At 51.4% G+C, this 18,409-nt stretch overlaps 5 protein-coding genes across 5 annotated transcripts; 4 read left to right on the top strand and 1 right to left on the bottom strand.

Moving 5' to 3' along the window:
• The first annotated feature begins 26 nt into the window (after positions 1 to 26).
• CAOG_04649 (hypothetical protein) lies at positions 27 to 3,966 on the top strand. The gene is made up of 9 exons (XM_004347346.2): positions 27 to 131; positions 388 to 734; positions 851 to 938; positions 1,036 to 1,111; positions 1,206 to 3,076; positions 3,193 to 3,240; positions 3,328 to 3,483; positions 3,615 to 3,659; positions 3,800 to 3,966. The coding sequence occupies exons 1-9, from the start codon at positions 96 to 98 to the stop codon at positions 3,872 to 3,874; spliced, it is 2,742 nt and encodes a 913-aa protein (XP_004347396.1). The 5' UTR covers positions 27 to 95; the 3' UTR covers positions 3,875 to 3,966.
• Positions 3,967 to 4,869: 903 nt separating this feature from the next.
• CAOG_08801 (hypothetical protein) lies at positions 4,870 to 5,181 on the top strand (the record flags this gene model as incomplete). The annotated part of the gene is made up of 1 exon (XM_011272139.1): positions 4,870 to 5,181. One exon carries the CDS (start codon positions 4,870 to 4,872, stop codon positions 5,179 to 5,181), a length of 312 nt encoding a protein of 103 aa, XP_011270441.1.
• A 5,067-nt stretch (positions 5,182 to 10,248) lies between these two features.
• Positions 10,249 to 12,478, top strand: CAOG_04648 (hypothetical protein). The gene has a single exon (XM_004347345.2). The coding sequence runs from the start codon at positions 10,568 to 10,570 to the stop codon at positions 12,155 to 12,157; it is 1,590 nt and encodes a 529-aa protein (XP_004347395.1). The 5' UTR covers positions 10,249 to 10,567; the 3' UTR covers positions 12,158 to 12,478.
• A 107-nt stretch (positions 12,479 to 12,585) lies between these two features.
• On the top strand, positions 12,586 to 14,986 carry CAOG_04647 (hypothetical protein). The gene is made up of 4 exons (XM_004347344.2): positions 12,586 to 12,851; positions 14,171 to 14,423; positions 14,497 to 14,570; positions 14,673 to 14,986. Exons 1-4 carry the CDS (start codon positions 12,676 to 12,678, stop codon positions 14,953 to 14,955), a joined length of 786 nt encoding a protein of 261 aa, XP_004347394.1. The 5' UTR covers positions 12,586 to 12,675; the 3' UTR covers positions 14,956 to 14,986.
• A 71-nt stretch (positions 14,987 to 15,057) lies between these two features.
• Positions 15,058 to 18,322, bottom strand: CAOG_04646 (pantothenate kinase 4). The gene is made up of 4 exons (XM_004347343.2): positions 18,136 to 18,322; positions 16,829 to 17,796; positions 16,137 to 16,669; positions 15,058 to 16,013 (listed from the first exon to the last, which is right to left on the bottom strand). Exons 1-4 carry the CDS (start codon positions 18,224 to 18,226, stop codon positions 15,185 to 15,187), a joined length of 2,421 nt encoding a protein of 806 aa, XP_004347393.1. The 5' UTR covers positions 18,227 to 18,322; the 3' UTR covers positions 15,058 to 15,184.
• Between the last annotated feature and the right edge of the window lie 87 nt (positions 18,323 to 18,409).

Here is an 18,409-nt window from a genome sequence, read left to right as displayed (position 1 = left end):
GTCCGAATTTGGACTCGAGCTCACTCCCTCTCAACTGGACCTCGGCCCCCCCCCCTTTCCGTTTCAAACCCCAAATCCAAAAAAACAACAACACTATGTCCATCCGCGGTGACAAGGCGATTGTGAAGCAGGTAAATAACAACAACAACAACAAAACCCCCCCCCCCCCTTCAAAATCCCCAATGTTCTCAAACAAAAAGCCTCAGCCAGCATAAAAGATAAATAAACAAAAAAAAAAAAAAAAAAGATCTCAAGTGACTTTTCTTTGGCTTTGGCTCTGCTTGTCCTCACGCGCTTCCACTCACACTGGATTGCTGTTGCGTGGCTCACACTCACCCTGTTGTTGACACACACCCCCAACTCCCTTTTGTCATCACAAACAAACAGGTGCTCTCTGGCGATACGATTGTGCTGCGCGGCAAGCCCGTGAACGGCCCGCCGCAAGAGAAGACGGTCTCGCTGGCCAACCTGGTCGTCCCGCGCCTGGCCCGTCGCTCGAACGACGCGAACGCGGCTGCCTCCGAGCCCGAGGAAGCGTTCGCCTGGGACGCGCGCGAGTTCCTGCGCACCCGCCTGGTCGGCCGCGAAGTCACCTTCAAGACCGAGTACACAATCGCCACGATGCAGCGCGACTTTGTCTCCATCATTGTCAACGGCGAGAACATTTCCCAGCTCCTCGTCAAGGCTGGCCTCGCCAAGACTCGCACCCCGACCAACGCCAGCAAGATTAGCGAGTAAGCTTTTGCTTGTTGAGCATCGTGTCGCGTTTTTTTTTTTTTTGTTGTTGTTTGCGTACATGAGCGTCGCCTCGTTTTTTTTTTGTTGTTGCTCAAATGCGTACCTTGCCTAGGGAGCTTGTCGAGCTGCAGCGCATCGAGGCCGAGGCACAGGCAGCCGGCACTGGCCAATGGTCGACCAAAGAAGGCGAAGCTGCCAAGGTCAGTGTTCAATTCGCATTGTTTCAAACGTTTCAGTCCAGTTCTCTCACCCCCGGCCCCCAATGCCCTGCGAACGTTCGTTTCCACTTGATTACAGCACTCTCGCCAGGTCGTTTGGAAGGTCGAGAACTCGAAGGCGCTGTTGGAGGCACACCAGGGCAAGCAGGTCGATGGTGAGTCTCCCCGACGTTTTTTGACCTCGTTGTAGACTCGCTTTCGCTCATTTGTCCCCATGGTCGATGTTGTTTCGCTTTCGGCGCGGTGTAGCTATCATTGAACAACTTCGTGACGCCTCCACGGTTCGCGTTCTGCTGCTGCCAAGCCACACGCATGCCACCATCCAGTTGTCTGGCGTGAAGGCACCGGGCTTCAAGCGTGCCGAGGGTAGCGACAAGGAAGAAGCCGAGCCGTTCGCGGAAGAGGCGCGGTTCTTTGTCGAGTGCCGCTTGCTCCAAAAGGACGTCAAGGTTGTGCTCGAAGCAGTTGCACCTCAGCCAAACACTTTTGTCGGCTCCATCATCCACCCTGCCGGTAACATTGCCGAGGCTCTGCTGAGCGAGGGTCTTGCCAAGTGCAACGACAAGTCGATCGGCCTCGTTTCCGTTGGCCGTGAAAAGTACCGCGCGGCAGAGAAGAGCGCCAAGGACAAGAAGGTCCGCCTCTGGAAGAACTTTGTCGCCTCTGCAGCATCGTCCTCGGGTCCCGTGGACACTATTGGCAGCGAGCGCACCGGCGTTGTGGTTGAGATTGTTAATGCCGAGACCATCATTGTGAAGGCGGAGGATGGCGTTCACCGCCTCAACCTCTCCTCCATCCGTCAGCAGAAGCCCAACCTCAAGGCGGCCAGCTCGGATGCCGCCGAGGGTGCCGAGGGTGCTGAGCCCAAGAAGCAGGCCACCCCCGCAGCCAAGCTGACCATGTACGACATCCCGTGCGGCTTTGAGGCCCGCGAGTTTTTGCGCAAGCGCCTGATTGGTCACCGGGTCAAGTTCACCGTCGACTACATCAAGGCCGCCAGCGAAGGCTTCCCCAGCCGTACCTTTGCCACGGTCGTCCTCGACAACACCAACATTGCCGAGGCCCTCGTCTCGCAAGGCTTTGTCACGGTCGTCCGCACCCGCAACGACGACGATGTGCGCTCGCCGATCTACGACGACCTGCTTGCTGCCGAGGCTCGTGCCGAGAAGGCCGCCAAGGGCATTCACAACAAGAAGGACGCGCACACGCTGCGTGTGACTGACATTACCGCCGACGCCATCAAGGCCAAGCAGTTCCTGCCCTCCTTGCAGCGCGCAGGCCGCACCACCGTTGTTGTGGAATACATCATGTCGGGCTCCCGCGTCAAGGTCTACCTGCCTCGCGAGAAGGGCACGGCCACGTTTATGCTTTCGGGCATCTCCTGCCCCCGTGCATCCCGCGGCGCGACCGAGCCCGGCCAGCCTTTTGGCGACGAAGCACTTGCTCTTGTGCGCGAGCGCACTCTGCAGCACGATGTGGATATTCTTGTGGAGGGCATTGACAAGTCTGGCGGTTTGATTGGTGCACTCTACCTGCCCAACAACGACAACCTTGCCGCTGTTCTTGTGGACCGAGGCCTCGCGACCGTCCACTCCTCTGCCGAGAAGCTGAACTATGCCCGCGACCTCATTAACGCCGAGCAACGCGCCAAGACGGCTCGCCTCAACCTCTGGAAGGACTTTAAGGAGGAGGTCAAGCCAACTGCCGCCGAGCTTGCTGCCGCCGAAGAGGTGGTCGAGCGCAAGGTTGAGTACTCCACCGTCGTCGTCACCGAAGTCACAACCGCTGTCAACCTGTGGGTCCAGAAGGAGAGCGATCTCGCTCGCCTCGACACCCTGATGGAAGGTCTGGCCAAGAGCTTTGAGTCCAACCCGCCCGTCACTGGCGCGTACAAGCCCAAGCTTGGCGATCTCTGCGGCGCCAAGTACTCTGCCGACGGCAACTGGTACCGCGCCAAGGTCACCAAGGTGACTGGCAACCAAATTGGTGTCCTGTTTGTCGACTACGGCAACTCGGAGACGACTACTCCCGCCAATCTTGCTTCTCTCCCCGCTGCCTTCTCTGCTGCTGCCCCTGCTGCCCAGGAAGTGTTTGTTGCCTTTGCCGCCCTTCCTTCTGACGTAAGTGCTGTTTTTGTCGTGCATTCTAGCTACCACAACCAAAAACGCGACGGTTGCTGGGCGTTCTGTTGATTTGCTGCTGACTGCAACTGTCCTGTGCTTGTTCGTATTTGTAGCCCGAGTGGGCAAATGCTGCCGTCGAGTTTGTGCGCGAATGCGTTCTTGTAAGTTTTTTTTTCTCCCCCTTGCGGCTTGGTGTTTGTCACGTTTTATTGACTGGATGTGCTGCTCCTGCCGTTCTACTCACACAGGACAAGCAACTTCGCATGAACATTGAGTACAAGCGTGAGGGTCGTGCCTATGTCTCGCTGCTTGATCCCGAAACGAAGGACGATCTGGCTGGCATCCTTCTCGAAGAAGGTCTCGCTCTTGTTGAGCCTCGTCGCGAGCGCGCGCTGGCTGCTCTTGTGAGTTTTCTTTACCGACGTTGTTTTTGAGTTTTTTGTTTGTTTGTTGATGTGTTGATGTGTTTTACTTTTGCGATGCTTTTGCATGGGCTCATTTTTTGTTTGCGTCCGTTTTTGAACATGTTTGGCAGGTTGCGGAGGCAACCAAGGCGCAAGATGCTGCCAAGCGTGCTCATGTAAGTGTTGACACCTCACACCTTGGAGCGATTCGTCCGTTGTTATTTTCTTTTCCCCTGCTTTAGTTTTTTTTTTCGTGATTGCTAACCGTTGAGATGACTCATTGATTCATTGCTTCATCCATTCATCTAACACACAGCGCGGCATCTGGCGTCACGGTGATGCGAGCGTTGAAGAGGCGCGTGAGTTTGGTTTCACCGGCAAGGCTCGTTAATCGTTGCACTACTGCAGTGCTCTCATCGTTCCCTTTCTGCGTTTCTAACGCGACACACACGATGGTCTTTCAATAAAGCGGTTTGTCAGCTCTCTTAAGCCTCCACAAACAAAAACCAAAAAAAAGGCAAATGCATGAGAACTGAGAGGGAAGCGAAACGATTGATTGATTCGTCGCAATACAGTTCTCGTTGAAGGCGCTTCAGGGTCCAAAAATGAACGACAATCGGCAGTTGAGTGGATCGAAATTAAAACGCAGTTGCCAGCGGCTGTTTTTTTTTTTGAAGGGCCGGCACAAGTAGTGACTGGGCTGTGAAATGGGGTTGGGTTGGTTTTGCCCATTTCCTCGCATAGCGTTCCTGCGCCTGCGTTCTGCTTCCGGGCGTGTGTTCTCGGTTGATGCGTCATGCACTCGGAGCATTGAACATTGCTTCCGATGTGTCGCTCGTTTTGAATTGGTTTCCAACGCGTGATCGGCGACTGATCTGATTCCTGCAATTAACTCCAGCTTGCATCCGATTTCCCGCTTTTTTGCTTTTGAGTTTGTTTGAAAAACAATTTGAATGTTGTTGCATCCGAATTGACTTTCCGAGTTACATGGTGGAGAGCACTTTGGCCGGGATGCTCAACCCTGAGTCTGAGCTCGCTCAGGAGCCTTCCACCCTTGGACATGACAGGCGCGGCTGGCTCGGATCACTCACTATTCTCTATTTCAACACACAGGTAATTTTTAGCATTCCCTTGCCTCTCTCGTTTTTTTTTGTATTCCCCCCCCACTCTGTGACTCCCCTCCTCTCCTTCGCTGCTGTTGCTCCTGCCCTCGTCACTCGTGATGCAAGCTCAAGGAGCATCGCGTTGCATGTCAATGGGGGCCAAGGGGCGATCGTGTATGGGAAACGTGTTGCTGAATTGACTTTAATTTAGCCGAGGCTTTTTTTTTTTTTTTCCGTCCCTATTCTCCTTCCACGTTGCAGGGAGGGTGGGGAAAGAGGTCGAATGCGCGTGTCCATCGTGCACGTCCCATCTCCAAACCTGCAAACGTACAGAGGCAGTGCGCTTTGTCCCATGGGTCAGTGCCCCATCCGTGATACGGTTTCAACCCCGTGGTTGTCAACTGTTGATTGGGCCGTTTCCACGCCTCTCAATTCATTCGCTGCCACTTTCACGCCTCGTCAACAATTGTCTCGCAGTACTCCTTCACTCTCTAGCGTCACCCCATTTGACCACCATCGATTCGTTGGTGTGGATGTGAGAGACTTGGTTGTGTCCGTTCCTGCGGTCGTGATTAACGGCAAGGTGGGTGGCTGAGCAATGTGTCATTCTCCACAATGGACAATGTGCGTCGAATGAACAACCGTTACATCCTTGAAGTCATCCGAAAAGAAAAAAAAAAAAAGGACCAAGGAATCGCGCGGGGCATCATGTACGATGTTGCAGGCCTTTGTGTGATGTGTGGTGTGATGTGATGTGGTTTTGAAGCGTGCGTTTGGAACGTTTTTTAACGGCACCGCCGTTTTTCAACAAACCAAAAACGAGTCATCCTTCGCGAATCGCATCGTCTAGCAGATGTCCGATGTTTTGTTGGGCTAGCAGCATTTTTAAAAAACACAACAACTTCAACGAAAAAAACAAGAACAAAAACAGAAAAAGAAAAAGAAAAAGAAAAAGAAAAAGAAAAAGAAAAAGAAAAAGAAAAAGAAAAAGAAAAAGAAAAAAAAAAAAAAAGCAAAAGAAAAAAAAAATGCTCCGCTTGCTTTTCGATCTTTCGTCGAGCTGCTTACACGCCAGTCACACACACGAACATATTGGGTCATCCTTGTCTCGTTCTTTTTCTGTTGCTCGTTCATCACCGTTTGCGCATCCGGTGCTGACGACACGTTCGACGACACAGCATCGCGACATGTGCGCGACGATCGCTTGCAAACGATTTGCTCTATTGGCTTTTGCCTGTCTGCAATTCCAACCCACTTAATTCAAAATGGGCAGTCTCACTTTTCTTTCTCTTTCCATTTTTTCTTTTTCTTTTTCCACTTTCTGTAAGAATCGAATCGTGTTTCTTGCGAAACAACACGCACGCGACACTCGTGTTCCCCTGCATATCAACATTTTGCCCTCCCCCACACCCCACCCATCGATATCCACCCATACACTCTGGTTCAAACCACCTCAAAACTGCTCATCGCAGCAGTAACCGCAGTCTGGGGAAAAAAATCGGAACAAAAAAGAACCGTTTTTCCTTCTTTTGTCTCTGCCGATCGCGATTTCACACAGCTGCTGCAGCAAAACGTGGGCGTACTCTCCGCACGCATCCCAGAGGTGCGAGCCAGCGTCGCTGCACAGTGTTTCAGCAGTTGTCTGGGTTGTGGCTCGCTGCGTGCGTCGAAAAGGGGGCGGGGCTGCGCAACCAGCCATCTCGCGGCGTTGCCATTGGTCTGCTAGCTTCCGTTCCACTTTTTTTTCTTTCTTATTTTGCCTTATCTTAACAAACAAACGCACATGTGCTCTCGCACACCTGTTCCTCCCCTTCCGTGCGTGTCATGCGAGTGCGTAAGGCGCTCTTATGCACAATGGATGACGGCACTGTCCATCTGCTTGCGTCTATTCATTCGTGGGGTGATTTTTTTTGTGTTTTTTCGAACTCCGACGTGTCACGACTTTTGGGATCTTTTTTTTTTTTTTTTTTAAACTATTTTTTTTGTTCCCTTTTTGCTCGAACAACTAGAGCAAGAAACCTACTGATTGGTCGTGAGGCATATTGCAGGGCAGTGCTTGTACGCAATCGCTTCTCGTTGAGGCAGCGACAACAAAAAAACAATACAAATCTCAAATCGCTTTTTTTGTGGACGGGCTGACGCTCCTTCGGCGATCAGCCCCCCTTTTATGGTGCTTCTTCTGCTTTTGTGGACGGGCTGACGCTCCTTCGGCGATCAGCCCCCCTTTTATGGTGCTTCTTCTGCCTTCTCTTTCGTTGCTTTGATGCGTTAGCAACAGCCTTTTTTTTAAAGCAAACATAGAAGAAGGCAGGAGCTGCTGCGCAATCTCTAGACAACCCAAAAGAACCAAACAATCACAAATAGCAATAACAAAAGCGAAATCGATAACTCGATCAAAAAAAAAAAAAAAAAAAAAAAACCACGAAAGCTTATCCCAGAATGCCATTTGCTAACAGCACGCAGCACCACACGATTGACGATTGTGGGCGCCAAACACTGTGCTCCTTCGATGTTTTTTTATCTTTCGCTTTCGAGCCTCCCACTTCCCGCCCTTTGCGCACATCCTTTGGGAACTGCAATGCACGCATGTCGGATGTGGGATGAGTCACGATTCGCGCCTTGAGATAGGGGCAATCTGCGGTTTTGTCATGACGATGCGAACAATTCTCGCTTCAGTTTCGTTTATTTTTATTGATTTGTTTTTTTTTTTTGCGAGGCCCTTGAATGCGTCCGTTCTCTGATTTCTTTGGTGTTCCATTGCTTGTGATAATCATTGTATGGTTTCCACAAGCGTGCGCGCGCGCGAGAGAGAGAGAGAGAGATAGAGAGCAGACTGGCGAGCGGCAGTGCCCTTGTTCGCCGTATTGCATTTGTTTTGTTTTTTTGTCCCGTTTGTTCCCTTCTCCCTTCAACGAAACAAAACAAAAAACCCTCAACAAACTTCACAGAAAGCAAATCCCAAAAAACTTATGCAAACCCGCAAAAAGCCACTTTGGTGAACCAAAATAACGCAACATAAAACAAAAATCGCGTAAACAAATGCCATATGTTCCTGGCCCTGTGGTTTTTCCTTTTTTGTTGGGTGATGGAACGGAGCCGCGTTTGCGACTGGCCACCAATTGTGCACTTTTGCCCTCCTGCTGTGCATCCTCCGTCGAGAATGAACGACCCTGCATTTCTTGACAGGAAGATTGATGAGCAGGCTGTGCTGAGGTGTGAGCTTGTGTGGGGTTTTTGATTTTTTGATTTTTTTTTTTGGTTTTTTTTTGTTCGTTTTTTTTTTTTTGGTTTTTTTTTGTGGGGCAGCTGCCACATCCACCAAGCCCAAAATGCTCGCTGATGCATCAGGCTTGTCGTGGTAAAAATGCACTTCCTCTAGCGGTTACTTTTGGGCTCGGATGGTCGTTTCTGGGACCTGCTGCCCGAAGGAGTTGGCCTTGGTGGGGTGCAGCAATTGAGGCACCGTCAAATGTTTGCAAATCACCGTTGCCTCCCTCCCGCTAATTTGTGCCGAGTGCCACTATCAACACTTTGGCCGCGATATGCCCATTTCTTTGCTGGATTTTTTTTTTCGGCGGTACATGCTTCAAGTCACGCATATGCATCTTCAGACGTGCTTTTGATTTTTTTGATTGTTTTTTATCAGTTTTTTGTGTGGTTTTTGATCTGCTGCCAGTCTCGCTTTTTTTTTTATTGGCTTTTTTTGAGTTACTTTTTTCAGCAAGTGCTGTTCCCGAGTGGTATGTTGCCACTTGACTCTGCACTTTGCATTGCTTTGCCGAGTTGGTGCTGGGGCTGCTCCCAAAGCCCCTTTGGCGGACAGCAGCCGTCGGGCTTGGTGGTGGTGATGTGAAACACCACACCGCTTGATCGTTCGTGATTTTATTTCCCTTTTCGCTGACTCTTTTTTTGCTGCGCATGACAAAATTCGCATCGTCTTGGTCTGAATTTTTTCTTCTCAATGGTCCTCTTTGCTCCTTCCCCCCTCTTCCCCACTGCCCCTTCCTCCTAACTGCCGTGGTCTGTCCGTTCCACCTCGTTGAAGGCTGGTTGGCGACCAATTTTTTTTTTAAAAAAACAAACACGTAGAAAGTAAAAAAAAAAAAAAAACAAAAGTAAAAAAAAAAAAAGCTGCTTACCCATGCCCTTGATCTCCAGCGACGCAGTGCCCCTCCGCTTCCATGCGTTGATGCACTGGGCGTTCTCGCTGGTGCCTCTTGCTCAACACCTGCTTGCCAGCGCGCTGTGGGGGGTGTCATGGAAATGTGCATCTCGTGCACTTTTTTTTGTTCCTCTCCCTTTTTTTTTTATTTTGATAAAATGGACTTTCTCCACATCTCACCTCTTGCTCGCCCCTTTTTTCTCTCTCGCCTATGGGGACGGGACGCGCAGCCGCCGCCGTCTGCGGCTTGGCCAACTCCTTCCTTCTCCTTCTCCTTCTCAGTCGCTGGCGACGCGCCGCCTTGATTGCAGCCGGGCCCTTCTGCTTATTTCACTTAAGGGAGACAGCTGCTGTTTTCTGTTTGCGAATTGTTCAGTTGAGCACTTTTCCTCTTTTCCAATTTTTTTTTCAGCTTGCGATTGTGTGCGTCATCTTGGAAGCACGGCTGGATGACTGGGCCGTGCACTCGGTCCAACTCTCAGTGGTGCTGGATGCCTCTTTTTGCGGGTGGGAGTGTGCTCGCGAGCAGGAGGAGGAGGGGCAGGTTCGGTGACACAATTCGATGTTCTCGCCAATTGTGGGCAACAAATAAAATCCCAGCCTGCCAGTTGATTGATTGCTACGTGCTGCCATCACCCAGCAATCAACCCCCCCTTTCAGCCAACCCCTCCATATTTTCCCTGCCTCGTATTTTTCGTTTGCCGAGCCATGCACGACTTTATCCTCCTTCTTGTTGCGCTTGCGCTCTGTCTTTGTTGTCAATGACGGAGTGGCAAAAAAAAAAAAAAGCAACAGGACAATATCCTTTTTTGTTGGCGCAATCGGCGGATTGCGGTTTTAGCAAACCACAAGTTGCGATTTTTCGTTTGTTTACGATTCATTATCTTGACAACGCCATACCCTCAGCACTCGTGGTGTATACCCCCCTGTCTCTGCTTTGTGGATGGGTGAGCAGTGCTCTGCGAGTTGCGCGCGCAGTGTCGTCTTCCCTTCTCGTCTCATTCCTCTGTCTTTTTTGAAATTTCAACGCTTCCTTCCTTTTAAACCTTCTTTCCCAAACGCGCTTTGCGTTGTCTTTTGGGCTTGCCGATCGTGGAGATTGTTCGACCCTTTTTTTTTTTGTTTCGTATTTTGAAAAATTCCTTCCATTGCTGTAAACTGATCGCTGTGCTTCTCCAAAAACCCCCATCCCCATGCTTGTCGTTTCGACCAACAACACCCCCCGCCTTCTGCTCTTCCACAAATTCGCAAGTTTGCTTGTTGGTTTTTTTTGCTCATCGTTCTTTCACCTTGCTGTCTCTTCCACCACTTTTCATAGTTTTCGTGTTCGCATCCTCCTTCTCGACCTCTGTTTTTGTTTTTCGTTGTCCCACGTACCTTCACACTTCTCGCATTACATGTATGTGTCACTTCTTTTCGATTGTTTCTCTCACTTTGCTGCTTCTTTCGCTATTTTTCGATTTTTTTTTTTTGGATTTTATTTGTATTTTTATATTCGCTAGGTGTGCAATTCCAATCACAAACCACGCGAGCTCGAGCTCTGCTAATTTCGACACCAATCTGCACCTCGCACCTTCTCTAGCGAAGCTCAAGCCTGTGCCAGTCTTCATTTTTATTGCGCCCTTCCTACCTTGCAGTTTCAACAAGTGTTCAAGCCAACAGCTTCGACGCCCCCCTCAACATCGTCACCACACCTCCTGCTGTGACTCACCCTCTCGCTCCCTTCCCCCCTTCTCCTCTTTCGCGCTTCCGCCTTCGTTCCCACGCTTTGTGGATTATTCCTGATCAATTCGAACAAGAGCCACAGCAGCGCTTCACCATGGACGGTATTTCGATGCTTCTGGGCGCCATCCAGTTCAATCGCGCGGCAACCCCTCAAACGGTGTCAGACCAGACCTTGTTCGTTCAACACCCTCAATTCCAGCAACAACAGCTCTACCCCCAGCAACCACAATTACAACAGCCACAGCATGTGCTAGTACAGCAGCTTGTACAGCAGCAACAGCAACAGCAGCAGCAGCAACAACAACAACAACAACAACAACAGCAGCAGCAGCCAATGATGCACTTCATGTACCCGACCCAATCGACAGTGCTCGTGCCCGCCCCCCAGATGATGCAGTACTACCCGGCACAAACACAGCAACAGCACCACCAAGATTCGCAAATATCACAGCAACAGCCGCAGCAGCAACAACAACAACAACAACAACAGCAACCGCAGCAACAGCAACAAGTCGTTGGCTATGATGCCGCCACCCAGCAGTATGTCTCGATGGTTCACCAGCAGCAGCAGCAGCAGCAGCAGCAGCCGTCTCAAATGCCTCAGCAAGAACAATTGGTGCAGTATGTGCAGTACGTGCAGCAACCCATGTATGGCTCGCAGACACAATTTTCCGTCGTCAACATGCAACCTGCCTTTGTTCCCGCCGCTGCACCACACTCATTCCAGCCCCAATACGCACCCGCCATGCCCTCTGGGCCGGCCCCTGCGATGGCGATGGTTCGTCCGCCTCAAATGCTCTCGCAACAACCGGCTGGCTACCTGCCCCCATCCCCTAGCCCCCCGACGGGTTTCCTGACCCAGCCTGCTGTGAAGAGCGAGCCAGTTTCCAAGTCTTCGAGCCGCTACACGCCTGCTTCTTCGCCACCCTCCACGCAAGAGCCGACTGGTGCTGGTGCTGGTGCTGGTGCTGGTGCAGGTGCATCAACAACAAGCTCCCGCACGCGCCACCACTCGTCCGGCTCGAAGCGCCGCACCTCTTCTGGCAACGACGATGCTTCGGTCGCAGGCGGCCGCAGCAAGACCCGTCGCCGGACAACCATCACCCTCGAGCAGCTCGGCATGCTCGAGGAGGCGTTCAACCGCAACAACTTGCCCGACTGCTTCCAGCGCACCGAAGTGTCCCGCACCACTGGCCTCTCCGAGCGTGTTATTCGCATCTGGTTCCAAAATCGTCGTGCCAAGCAGCGTCGCAGCGAGCGCAATCCCGATGTCAGTGCTGCTGCCGCTGGTTCTGCTGGCTCTGCGCGTCGCGTTCTGGCCCCTTCATCCACCGTTTGCATCCCCACCAGCCGCAACGGCTCTGGAGCCTCGCGCCGCCACACCGGAGCGGGTTCGCGCCGTGTCACCGCCAACGGCATGCAGGCCACTCGCGGCGTTTCGTCCACCGACTACTCGCCTCTGCAACGGGACCAGGACGAGCGTTACGACGATGACGAGGAAGTCGAAGACGACGAGGACGAGGATGAGGAGCTGGGCAGCTCGGACGATGAGGATGGATTCCACAGCCGAAGCTCTGAGGGCAGTGCCTCTCCTGCTTCCCTCTCGTACACTGGCTCGGCACAGCACCGCATCCCCACTGACGAGAGCCAGTCAGCCCAACAATCCACGCTGGTCGTGTCTTGAGCGCTCTCCAAGTCGCCGTATTTCTTTATTCAAATCCCCCTCCCCACCAAAACCACCGCCGCTGATTGAACGTTTGCCTCATTGCATGTATTTTTTTTTCAACTCCTCGACCATTCTGGCGCTACCGCTTGTTTCTCGTTTTTTTCTTTGTTGCCTTTGCTCTGTCGTGTAGTTTCGCCTGGTTGCGAACCACGAGATGAGCTTGGCCGATTGTGTTTGAACCTTTTTTATCTTTTTCATCTGGTAGTTCTTGTCTGCTGTTTTCCTTCCCAAAATCTGCATCCAATACAACAACAAAAAAACAAAAAAAACAAAAAACAATGCGTTATTTTACACACTGTATCTGTTCACAAGCGAAGCAAGCAGAAAGGAATCAAGCACGAAGGCTGAATTTGGGCTTTGTTGATATTTCAGTTTTTCAGTCAACCTTTTTTTTTTTTTTTCCTTGTTGTTCTTTCGTATTTATTATTTCAACGCACAAACACAGCCTAGTCAACCCGCACAGCCTAGTCACACCCATGTTCGACCAATTGAGCACATTCGGGTTTCTGTTCCAAGGGCCAGTGCTTCCGATTGGCACCTGGTCCTTCCTGCTGACCGTGGCATGCTTCTTTGTGTCGACCCCTTTCTACCGCTTGGTGTCGTCGCACTACCGCACACTCTCCCGCGAGCAACAAGTCGACTGGAACTCCAGGTTCTGCTACACACACAAAAAATCCCCTCTTTTTTTTTTCTCTCATGCTGAGCGCCCAGCCGAGCCCAGCCACAGCCAAAAGAAGCGCACCTATCTCTTTTTGCTGTTTTGCTGTGCTTGTTGAAGTTCGTCGCGATGACAAAATGATGGAAGCCGTCTTTGATTTTTCCCGCCTTTTTTTTTTTTTTTTGTTTCTTTTGTTTGTTCTTTGCTTTGCTGCGCCCCCCACCCCCGGTCGCGCTCTGTTGTGTGTGCTCAGTGCCAATGTCACATTCGCTTCTGCCCGCCTTTCGTTCGCGCCGTGTTCCTCCCCTACTCTGGTGGGGGTGGGGGTGGCGCGGATGTGGTTCCCTCGCTGTTTTCGCTGCCGAATGCTTTTGGCTGGAAAGTGGAGAAGAGCTCGCTCGTCCGTCCTCTCGTCCCTTCCTTTCCTTTCCCTTGAATGGGTCTCTGCACATGTCTTTGGCAGTGTCTTGGCGGTTTGTCGTCCTTCTCATGACAACAGGCTGATTTCGTGCCGCGATGCGAAATGGCTGCGTGCGGTTTTTGGCTTTTCCTCGTGCTGACGTTCGCTACCTCCCTCGGTTTCGCTCGATGACACTCGTCCCCCCATTCTCACCAGAGTTGGGGGATCAGCAAAAGCGAGTGATGACCGAGGGGGGCAAATGCTTGAACTCGGCGACGACGGGAAGCGCCTGAACGAGTGAGTGTGCGGCTGGTTTTGCCAGCTCAGCCTCTTCCAAACCGAGCGCTGCGCTTGTTTGCAGATGAAGCGGATGCACTGGAGCGTCCGCCTTTGTTGTCTGGGAAGACGATGCCAAGACAAAGCCACGAAGATTTGCAGACATCGGAAGCTGTTGCTTTTTTGTTTGGCTGATGGCGCAGCAGCTCAAAGCAAACGCACGAGATGGTTGATATTTTTCGGTTGGAAGCTCTGAGCGGATCGGATGAGGCAGGCAGAGTGTCTGAGACGACGCACAATCAAACGCACACACACACAGTATCAGTGCCGAAAAGGTGAAGGGCATACAAGTGAACCAAGCACCCTCTCCCTTTTCGTTAAGGCGAGATGTTGTTTGCTTTTGTTTGTGTGCCCGCCAAAAGCAAAGGATCAAACGAAACTTACAAAAACAAACAGAAAGAAGGCGAGAATCTTGACGGCTTTACCCCAAACAAATACTAATCTTCTCTCTGACTGTCACCGATTCCCATTCCTGTCTTTCGTGCTAGTCTTTTCCTGTTCATGTTGTTTGTGTCGCTTTTTTGTCTGCAGCGTCTGACTTTGTTTTGATTTTGCCCTTCGTATTTGGCTGTTTCAGATCCGCTTCCTCATTGCATGCCATTGTGACGACCATTCTGCCATTGTGGCTCATGTTCACAGACCCAGAGCTCCGCGCAGACCCAGTCAACTACGCGCCGGTGGTGGCCCATCAAATGATGGCCATCACTGTTGGCTATCTCGCCGGCGACTTTCTCGTCGTGTTCAGCCACCAAAAGCAGTTTGGCGTTGCCATCTCTCGGCAGACCATGCTCCATCATTTCATTGGCGTCGTCGGGTTTTCAATCATGATTGTATGTCCGCTTCTGCCTGCAAAATGTCTGTCTTGATCGCCCACCAATCACTCACGACATTTTTGGCTTGCAGCTCTTCCGCGTGTTTTCCTGGTTTGCCATCTTCCGACTCTCTTCTGAGGCGTCGACTGTATTTATTAACATTCGGTAACTCTTTTGTTTCTGCTGTTTTGTCGTTTGGATTTTCGGCTCTTCCCCGGTTTGGTTTTGCGACTGACTTTTTTTTTGTGTTGAAACTATCATCAACAGCTGGATGCTGGCGACCAACCCGAAGTGGAAATCATCGTGGCTGTACATTCTGAATGGCAGTGTTATGACTATCGTGTTCTTTGCCTTCCGTGTCGGTTCGCTACCGTACTACTACTACGTTCTGGTGGACGCTTGGCCAAACATGGTTGCCACACGCGAAACGTGGCAAATTATCACCTTGCTCGTCTTTGGCAGCACCATCGATACCCTGAATGTCTATTGGTTTTCCAAGATTTGGGGTGGACTTATGAGCATGGTACGACCGCGGTCCAAGACCCAATAATAATAATAAAGGATTTGTTGCGACTGAGAAAAAAATGGATTGAATCCGTTGAAGGGGGAAGGCTGGTCAGTTGGTTTTGAAATGCACCAGATCACAAAAGTGGTCAGCATTGACAGGAGATGCATTTTGAACTAAAATCCTATTGGTTGAACTTTCCCCAGCCTCGTAGACCGTGGGTGTATCACATTGAATACTGAGAAATACAAAATACTAAAAATTACTTGACACTTCAGCGAGAGGCAGGCTCGTACTTGCACACAACATCAAAAATGCTGCCTCCAAACTGCTCGCCGACACGCTGGTTTTTGATCACGGCCAGCTTGAGAGCCTCGTGCCTGAAACGGGCATGGAAATTCGTGTGGACAACTCGCCCCATCCCGACAATCACCGTCAGGTCTGCCTCGGCCGCCGCTTCGGCCACGCGCTCGTCGACACGGCCCAGATCAAGACACGGCGAGCCGCTGCCGGACGGAACAAACTGCAGCTTGCCGTTGGCCAGGCCTTCCCGGAACTCGGGCACAATGTTGGCCGCACGCTCGCTGAGCGCTTGGATTTCGCGATGCGTAATGTCGTTGATTGCAGGCTGAGTATTGCAGGCAACCACAACGCTGGTGCTGCGCAGCAAGAGTTCGCGCACGAATGGGAAGACGCCGAGAATAATGTCGACCCCGCTGTTGTCGGCAAAAATGATGGCCTTGCGATGCGGGGGATTGGGCTTCTTGAGGCGCGCAATCCAATTGGCGAGATCATCAAAGAGCCAGGGCGTGCGCAGCATGCGCCGCGCAATGCTGAAATCCAGCTTGTCGTGCTCGAGCATGTCGACCACCGCCTTGGCCTCCCAGTCAAACATGTTGCCAGAAAGCACGCCCTCAATGATTCGGGTTTGACGCTCCTCCCACGACATGGAATCGAGCTGCGCCAACCAGTTGCCGAGCAGAATGATGGCCTTTTCGTTGTCCTGCTGTTTCACCGCCCAATACGGATCCGGGAAGCCAAACTCGTTCAAGTACTGTTGGCGGACATCGAAGAGCACGCGAGGAGACAGCAGACCGAAGGCGCTGTAGCAAACCCGAAAAAAAAAGAGCAAGCGTGAACGCAAACGTTAGGCAAGGCGAGGCTCCCTAAAAAACAACAACAAAGAAAAACAAAACAAAAACACAGACATAACCGCCAAAACGTACGTCGGCGATTCGCGAACCGCAGCCAAGTGCTGAATAAACCGAGCTTGGAAGGCCTCAATGCTTTTCAAGGTCTCGACTTCAGTGCCGTAAAATTCGCGCACGCGAGTTGCCAGCTTGGGCAATGTTTGCTCGAAATTGTTCAGCCAGTAGTCGCGCAGCTCGGGATCGGTGCCAAGATCGACAGCGTCGGGAACGTAGGCGCCGGCAGTCTCATCCAGCAGGGGATACGGCACGAGGTTGCCTTCGGTCTGGTCGAGCACGTGTGCGCCGCTCTTGTTGTGCAGAATGTTGTACTTGGCAAAGTTCTCGTCCCAGCTGACACGCCGCACATCCACTGCGTCGTCGGCGCGAACAAAAGCGCCAATCGCGCCAAGATACCCTTCGTGTCGCAGGAACAAGGCATCAATCGAGCCGCTCGACCAAAAGTTGACGGCGTACGAGATTGCGTGCATTGTGTACGAATGCCCACGAATGAAGAAGCCACCGAAATAGATTTGCTTGATGTTGTGTTGCTTGGCAGTCATATAGGCAATCTGAGAACAAAAGTTAACAGCAACAAACAAAAAAAACCCAAACAAAGAGATAGTGAGCCAACATGGTGATTTCAGAACAGCGAGAGAGAGGGCTGGTCATTCACAAAAAAAAAAAAAAAACAAAAAAAAAAAAACAACAAAAACCGCCGAACGCCTCACCTGGCCAATGTTGTTGCTAATCATGTGCAGCAGACTCTTGGCAACATCTCCGTCGTTGAAGTGAGCAGATTCGCGGTTGCCGTCGGACTTCCATCGCGCGGCTTTGCCAAAGGAGGAGGCAATGGTATCCGAAGTGAGCCCAATCTTGGAATAGTCCCGGCCGTAAATGTCACCGACAAGCATGTCCACATTACGGTGGTTGCCATGTGCGCTCATTTCGAGCATTTCATCAAAGTCCGAGCACTTGGTCAGCAGCGAGCACAGGCCGAGAAAAGTGCCGCCGCCGAGCGAGGTGCCGCCAACGCGCACGTAGTCTGTCTCGCTGTTGACCTTGACGAGACTGACGCCCGAGCCAATGTTGACCAGCAGGTAAGGGAAGACGTGGCTGCCTGCCTCCTGGGCGCGGTAGGGCATGTTTGCGTTGCGATTGAACTTGAAGACCTCGTTGGGGACTTTGTGCAGCAGAAAGTTGCACCCGGCAATCAAGCAGTCCATCTCATCAGCACGGTAGACCTTGACGCCGAGCTTCTCCTCGAGCATGTCAATGTACTTGTAGGCGCCTCCGCCAGTCGCCGTGATGACTGTGGCCTGCTCGCTGACGTGGATGTACTCTGCCGCCTTGTCGCCGTCTCCCGCAGCCGCTGCCGCCGCCTCGCGCTCTTGCTTGGAGCGCAGCAGGTTGTCTCGGATGAACTCGATGCAGCGCTCAATGTACTTTGTCTCGAACTTGATAAAGTGGAGGCGCGTCCCCGCCGGCGCCCCAGCAAACCCAGCTGGCTCGGCTTCGCTGAAGCTGCCTGATCGTGATGGCGGCCCAACAGCAGCCACAGCAGCCACAGCAGCCACAGCAGCAGCCACAGCAGTACTACTTCCACCATCGGCGTTCGTTCCAGCTGCAGTTGAACTCGTCGTAGTCGATGTGGTTGTGGGCCTGTGCGTCAGATAGACGAGCTTCACGAGCGATCCGCCTGTGAGTTTTTTTTTTTTGTTGGGAGATTCAGTCATTCAGTAATTCAGTCAGTCATTCAATCATTCATTCAGTCATTCAAACATGAAACAACGATGAAAGATCAGTAAAGTTATTATTATAAGAAAGAAAGAACAAAAAAACATACGATCATGAAAAAGTGGCGCGTTTTTTTTCTTTCTTTCTTTCTTTCTTTCTTTCGTTCTTTTTTTCTTTCTTTTTCTTCTTCTTCTTCTCAATGAAAGAGCTCATAAAAAAATGTCGGCTTTTTTGCTCGAATCTTATTTGTTAAAGTCGGAAAATAGCAAAAAGTGCTGAAGCAGAATGGCTATTTTGTTACCAATGTCGATCGCGAGGAGCCGCGTCGAGGCAATCTCGGCCATGAGCGTCTCTGGCGGCAGGTCGATGGTGCGCTCGCCGTCTGCACTCATTCTAGTAGTGTGTGTTTGTGTGTGTGTGTGTTCTTCGTCTTGAAGGTCTTTTGATCGAGCTCAAATAAGCCTGGAGAACAGTGCTCAACGCAACAGGAAAACAAAGACTGAGAAGTGTTTGACAAATGTAGATGTGATTCAAAAGCAATAGCACACTCAATCAGCGATCACTGTCGGTGATGG

This window comes from Capsaspora owczarzaki, assembly GCF_000151315.2.
Source record: "Capsaspora owczarzaki ATCC 30864 unplaced genomic scaffold supercont2.7, whole genome shotgun sequence".
NCBI classification, from domain to species: domain Eukaryota; class Filasterea; order Ministeriida; family Capsasporidae; genus Capsaspora; species Capsaspora owczarzaki.
This window is presented reverse-complemented; position numbering and strand designations above follow the sequence as displayed.